At 42.4% G+C, this 7,117-nt stretch overlaps 1 protein-coding gene across 1 annotated transcript; it reads right to left on the bottom strand.

Moving 5' to 3' along the window:
- Positions 1-5,586: 5,586 nt before the first annotated feature.
- LOC149838736 (serine/threonine-protein kinase WAG1-like) lies at positions 5,587-6,903 on the bottom strand. Its single transcript, XM_090008306.1, has one exon. The coding sequence runs from the start codon at positions 6,901-6,903 to the stop codon at positions 5,587-5,589; it is 1,317 nt and encodes a 438-aa protein (XP_089864432.1).
- Between the last annotated feature and the right edge of the window lie 214 nt (positions 6,904-7,117).

Raw genomic sequence — 7,117 nt, 5'->3', positions numbered from 1 at the left:
TAAGTACAAATTTGTTTGCCCATTCTTTTATATGGTTTCCAAAAAAATAGTTTTACTAACATGGCATATTGTAATTTTCTCACAAACTAATGAGTTCCCATTTTTAACTCTCTTTCAACCTCTTAATTGTCAACAATAAAAATCTTGAGGCCAATCCATGAATAGGGATTTACTCTAGGATCAAGAGAGACTATTGCGCTTTTCTCCATGAAATATTATAAAATTAATTTTCTTTTTTTCTCTCCCTAGATGAATGGATAAATAATATAGGGTATAAAAAGGTATTTGTTTGAGATTTTTATTATTATTGTATTCTCCATTTACTGTATTTTAAGTTTTTGGAGTTTGGATAATTCCTGACATTAGTTTCATCATTTGTGTTATAGAGATTTCCACTTTCTGCTTCTTTCGTTCCCATGGCTTAGGATATTCTAATCATAAAGAGTTTGATCAAACTCGTAAAATAGTCTTGAATATAGGTATTCATATTAGCTCGTTAGGTGATAATTAATATATTTTACATGTATTTTTTGCGATCCCATTTTTTTCAACTCTACAAAAATGTATTTTTTCTATAAACAAGCCAGCTCGAACTGATTATGAGCTCAAACTTGACCTGACTCGCCATAAGAATGACCCAAGCTTGAACACTTCAAACTCATCTCATTCAGAAGGCCCACTCTTCAAGACTGTCCCACCTCGTCTATGTGCCACCTCCGTACTGTGTCTATAAGTACCGCTTGGCCAACTTATGAATACAAGTTGAATTTCTTGAACATTGTGCCTTCACTTTCGATTGCGTGTTTGGTGTCTCACTGCACCACTTGTGTGCGTGTTTGTGTTGCTTGCAGGTTGTTCGTGCTTTTTGATAATTGTCTGCCATACCGCTTGCTTTTGTGGTCGACCCTCCCTCTCTGATTGATGCTTGCCCATGAGTCTCTAGTCTCGTTGAGCCTTTAGCACTGATTGAACATCCTCTCCTACGCAATGGCCTTCGATAAGCACATGTCGCTTTCGCTCTTTGGTGCCTCCTCTCGATATACCGCCTCGGGTTGCTCCTGAGTCACTCCAGTGTCCCGCCTTCACCCCACGGACTTGCCTAGTCTATATCCTAGGTGTTGCATGGTTCTAAAAAAAAAGGTCATTCAATTATGCACAAAATAGAAACCAGTTTGGCATTGAATAATTAACAGATTGGTGCTCTTCTTCTTTAAGAGCTATTTTGGCTAGTGTGTTAGCCATGCTATTGACATGGCATGTACAAAAAAATATGTATATTCTTAAATTACCTAAGAAAAAGGCAAGTTCAGGATCTATGCTTTCAATTCTGACCCTTTCTGCCAAGAATCTTTGGATATGCTTGAATAGGTCATGTTCGGACATTTCAATGATGATTTGTTGATGTGAAGGAATGTTCTAAAGGAGTTATCATCCAACATCTCCACTTCCTTAACCTTTGTCTGCCCAGTCTTGTGGCATTTAGTGGACCATAATAATTAAGTTTTAGGTTTATCTAACATTAAACTAGTTAACATAGGTACATTCAACCACCTCGTCTGGTATATATATATATATATATATATATATATATATATATATATAGAGAGAGAGAGAGAGAGAGAGAGTAGGTTTAAGGGGCACACAGCATCTGGGTTAGGGTGGGGACTGCTCACCTTGACTAAAACCCCTTATTGAGGATTTTCAGGTCAAGGTGGGCAAGCCAAGGGTGAAGCTACATATGGGCCAGGGTAGTCAGTACCATCTGAATGGTAGGCTAAGACCAGCGCAGCTGCCAGGTCGCCAATCCCCAGTTTAGTTTCTCTAGGCATAGAGGGATGTGGCTTAGGCTACTAAACAGGCAGTCTAAGTTCAAGTCCTGCAGGTGTCAACCCCTTGCACACAATTAACCAGCAAGGCAGGGCGCTCTACGGTTTGCTGTTGGAGAAGTGAGCGTAGGTTTGTCTAGCATAGTCCAGCGAGGCCAGGTCTCTTACTTCGGGGTAGCTTCCCAGTTCTTCATGGATAAAAAAATGAAAAAAAAAATCAAGTTTCCAAAGAATTGATTATTTAGCAAGTAACCTTGAATCAACGAAGCCCTGAATGTCATGATAAAAACGAAAATTAATTACACAAAAATGAGGATCCATGAATTTAAGGTGTTTTTAGTTGAAAATGAGGATCTGAAGTCACTCATTTGAGAGAATGTCAGATCAAGGCATGAGCCTGGGCCTTGATCTGCCTGTTCGTGGATCTCCTGGTTCAAACATCCCATATAAAATTATGACAGTATCTTTTAAACAGATTTGTATTTCAATCCTTACATGTGCTTTTGGTCTGGATCTGAATTTAAATCCAAGACAAAGTCAGTCATGCCAGATTGGATTGACTCGGATCTATCGAACTGGACACGTTGGCACGCAGTCGTCTATGGTGATGAGAATCAGTGCTCTAAATACCATCGAATCTCCTTAGAAAGTCCACTATACAATCTATACTAAATACCATAAAAAATGTATATAGTCCGATGATAATCTGCACCCATTCCATTGATGATCCTAGACTTAAGACTCCTTTGCTGAAACTTGAATCAAGCAGACCTTCCCTTCAGGTGCACATGTTTTCTGCATTTTCACACTAAGCCACTAGCTTGGGATGGCAGTTTAGCACACTGAAAATAAAATATATCCCTTGAACACAAGCACATGTTTACCATAACCAATTATTATGTTATCTCCCTAGTTTATACTCACAGGAAATGTTCTCTTTCTTTTCTCTTTCAACATTTGGGCCACATTTGCTTGCATCTCATTTAGATCGAAATCACATAAGATTCTATCTCATGTGATTCAGAATCATATAATTCAAAATCACTATTTAGAGAATAAGATTTGAAATCACATGAAAAGTGAGTAAAATGGGCTCAAATGTGATTTCAATCCCACTGCCTTCTTATGTTTGCTTACACATGAAAATTGGGGCAAATGAGAATCCATTCTCCTATCATTGTGTCATCTGGGGTCAAACAAGGATGGCTTATCTACGTCCTTTGTTTGTTTGTTTGTTATTATTTTTTAGCCTAAAGAAGTTGAGTATTAATACGGAGGATCCAGCATGCCATGAGGACCAAAAGAAACATAGCATGTCATAAAACCATGTGATTTCTGACGACTGTCAGAAAATAACCAATGGTTCATATTGAGGAGGATTATTCTTGAGTAGAATTTTTTAGTGGAATAATTTGACTGTCGAGATGTGTCGTGTGATCCCTCAAGATAGACCCACTCTATGATGTTTCGAGTGACTATCATGAGATAGATATCTGGAAGCCTCTTTTTTTAATAGACATTATTAGATAGATATAAATCATGGGCATGTCTGCAATGTCTTATGATTCTTGAAATTTTTAGAGAAACTTGTGATTGCAAATCACAACCACAATACTTTCCTAAGGTTACTGAAACATGAGAAAACTACAAATTGCGATTGTGATAGCCAATTGTGATTGTTTTTGCCTGTGAAAGTCGGTCACAAGATTGACCTTGTGACCCAAAATCACAGCTTTTACTTTCTCAACTGTGATTATTCTTCCCGACCTGCAACCGAAGCAAACATGCCCAGAGTGTGAAATATATAGGTGCAATGAACTTTGACTCAAAAAGCTTGCAAGGAGCCTTGGGTGCCATTTATATTGCTACTATGAAGGATGCCAAAAAATCTACCAAGCAAATATGCAATTCATTGTCCAAATAATAAATGATAACTGTCCATTTTCTAACCATTATCTTAAAAGTAGACCACAGCAGATCCAGTGATTAGGCCAAGTACGTTGCAAGGTGCTGGGACCCGCAAACCACATGTATCCCCTTCTCAGTCAGTGTGCCACATTTTGTGTTAACACATCTTTTACAAGTTGCTAAACACACTGCGATTTAGTGATTTTCAAAAAGAAATTAAAATTGCTGTTATGCCTAGCAATTTTTGAACACCAACTGGGCTATAGTGCACGTCACCTTGTGGTGGGACGTTGAAACCCCAAAGGGTATGGTTGTATAACTGGTAGGGGTCTGCCTAACCCCAGTTTTTTTTCTGTAGATTTCTTTTTTTAACAGCTGGCATGTTAAATGACTTGTAAAAAACATCGTTAATGACGTGTATGACACGTGGGCAAAGTGAGGGAAGGGTGCCCCTGGCTTGAAAGGCACCCAACTCCATCACTGGATCATGTCTCAAAATAGATGGTATTAGAAAGACTTGTGGAGCCCATCTTGGTGGAGACCTTTCTTCTGGTGAGTTTTCATGTGTCATCTGTTTTGGTAATTAATAGCATCCAAGGTTTTTCTTGAATGCTTGGCCTTTCTTTCTTTCTTTTTGCCTTTTTTTTTATGACAATAAACCTTTACTGAGAAACCGGTGGCTTAATGGCTCCCTTCCTGTTAGGTAAACCCCGGTAGAGTCACCCACATCCAAGCTCTTACAGGGCCCACGCACCTGCATACTTGGTGGGAATCGAACCTGAGACAAAGGGGTCAGCACTTTTTCCTCATGCACTCGGACAACCCGGGCGTGAATGTGCACACTAAATAGGAGACTCTCTCTCTCTTTCTCTCTCTCTCTCATTAATAAATTTGAGTTATGATCAGCTGCATAAGATAGGAATGGCAATGGACCGGGGCGGGGGACAAGGTATCCACCCCTGCCCATCTCAAAATTCGGACCTCCATCCCCACATTCATTCCTACGTGGGTTTGGATTTTAACCTCCACCCCCACCTCCATCCCCGTTTCATGTCCTCCATCCCCAGTTCAAATAGGGGGTGGGCCCCATTTCCCCTCGGTCCATTGTCATCCCTTACAAGGATTTGAGACAGGGTGGGGGTGGGGCGGGGCGGGGGAAAGCGTAAGTCCATCCCTGCATGGGTTTTGATTTTAACCTTGATCCCCACCTCCATCCCTGTTTCATGTCTTTCATCCCTGGTCCAAACGGGGCGGGGCTCTTTTCCCCGTTCCAAGACAGGCAGAATCTGATTCACTCAACCCTCTCTTCATACCCTAATGTCATATTCCTTATTAGGTCAATTTGTTTCAGGTTATTTTGATTAAATCTGACAGTGTAAATGAATTTAGCGGGATTTATAGGAATTGACTCTTGGATTACCTTTCTTCAACCCAAGAAAAAGATTTTTTTTACTTATTTTTTCGACCATCGACTTCTAAATTACCAGAAAATCCTGTACACAGATAAGATTCTGGTGAATAAAATGTCCATCTTTACTAGATGGATCATGTAGATCACATCTAATAGATTAGATTTGATGGAAACAACATGCAACAATGAATCTCACAAGGGGTATGAAAATAGGGACGAGTGAAACAGCTTTTGACTTTAATCCATCAACGTGATATTTACAGTTTGCTCGTAAAAGTCAGTTCATTCTTAAAGTCGTTTCTTTTTTACAAAGTCCCTCGTAAGCCTGCAATATACATGAAAACGTATGATGGTAAAAGAATACAGATGAACCATCTCTCTCTCTCTCTCTCTCTCTCTCTCTCTCTCTCTCTCTCTCTCTCTCTCTCTCTCTCTCTCTCTCTAATGAACATGCCTACGTGAACCTAACCATGAACTCAACTTCTTCCATGACCAACGTCCCCTAACAACCCCCTTCCTAGCCTTTTTCACAACCCTTCTCTTGTGGCCATTGCCATCAAATCTCGGCGGTTCATATGTCCGAATCAACGGCCACCGGATCTTCTCAAAGAAAGTGTGCTTCTTCACATCAGCAGCACCTCTAGAGCACCCCAATCTCCTCCTGGGGTCCTTCACCAGCAGCCTCATTATGAGGTCGTTCGCCACCGCGAGCTCCGGCCGGTCGGCAGAGCCGGATGGGAACCTAAGCGGCTTCGACATGATGTTCCTCAACGTCTCCTCCTTGTTTCCACCCTTGAACGGCGTATATCCATACAACATCTCGTACAAGAACACCCCAAAGGCCCACCAGTCGACGCCGTTGCCGTGTCCCCGGCCGGTGATTATCTCCGGCGCGAGGTACTCGTGAGTCCCGACGCACGCTTTCGACGATGCCAACGTCGGCTCCGCCACGAATTCAGGCAGCCTGCCCGACTTAGTCCTTTGCCAATGATTGAAACATCCAAGATGAGCAGCAGCACTAGTCACTCTACCATCCATAGCCGGATATTCGAGCTTAGGATCGACGTCGGAAAGAAAGCAGAGATCGAAATCCGATAACATGACATGGCCATCTCCTCGTAGAAGAATATTTTCCGGCTTAAGATCTCGATAAACTATACCTCTTGCATGGAGGTACTCGAATGCAATCAGCAGTTCTGCAGCAAAGAACCTTACATCACAAGGCTCAAAACGGTTGCCCGGCTGCCTCCTAAGGAGGGAATGGAGATCACCACCTGAGCAGTAGTCCATGAGGAAGCAAGTATAGCGACCAAACTCGAATTTGGAGTAGAGGGTGGGGAGGAAAGGGTGATCAAAAGTAGAGAGCAGCTGCGACTCGGTCTCGACATGGGGAACCTTATGCTTGTTGCGGACAGCTAGAGCCTCCCGGTCGATCACCTTGAGAGCATACTCGGTTTGGTCGAACCCCTTCAGGTTGCAGAGGTAGACTTGGCCGACATCGCCGCTGCCGAGCTGGCGGACCAGCCGAAGGTGGCGGATGTCTACGCCTCCGTCTTGGAGGCTGATAGATTGTATAGGGAACCATAGAGGGTCGTTGCACCGGTGGTGTTGCCGGATTCCACCAGCCGAGTGGCGGATTTCGGATATGCTGATGCTACTCCGCGCGCTAGAAATGCCGGTCCGGTCGCTATCAGAGGTGGAAGCACAGCTAGTAAAGCTCAGATCAAGGTCCGAGTCTGGAAGCAGCATATGATCCATCGCTAAGAAGAGATGAAATGGAAAAGGAGAAAGAGTTAGAGAGTGCTGTGCCATTGGCACCTTTTTAAAGGATGGAGAGGAAAAGAAAGAGGGATAGACGGAGGCATGACGGTGTGGGCGTGTATCGGACGGTGGGCCATTGATTACTGGCCAATAGCGAATAAAGAAATTTGATGCTCTCTTGACAAATTGGGCTTACTAAAGCAGTCATTGG

Source organism: Nuphar pumila, chromosome 5 (assembly GCF_984573655.1).
Source record: "Nuphar pumila chromosome 5, dmNupPumi1.hap1.1, whole genome shotgun sequence".
Classification (NCBI taxonomy): Eukaryota; Viridiplantae; Streptophyta; class Magnoliopsida; order Nymphaeales; family Nymphaeaceae; genus Nuphar; species Nuphar pumila.
Note: the sequence above shows the minus strand (reverse complement) of the source record. Positions and strands in the feature narration are given on the sequence as shown.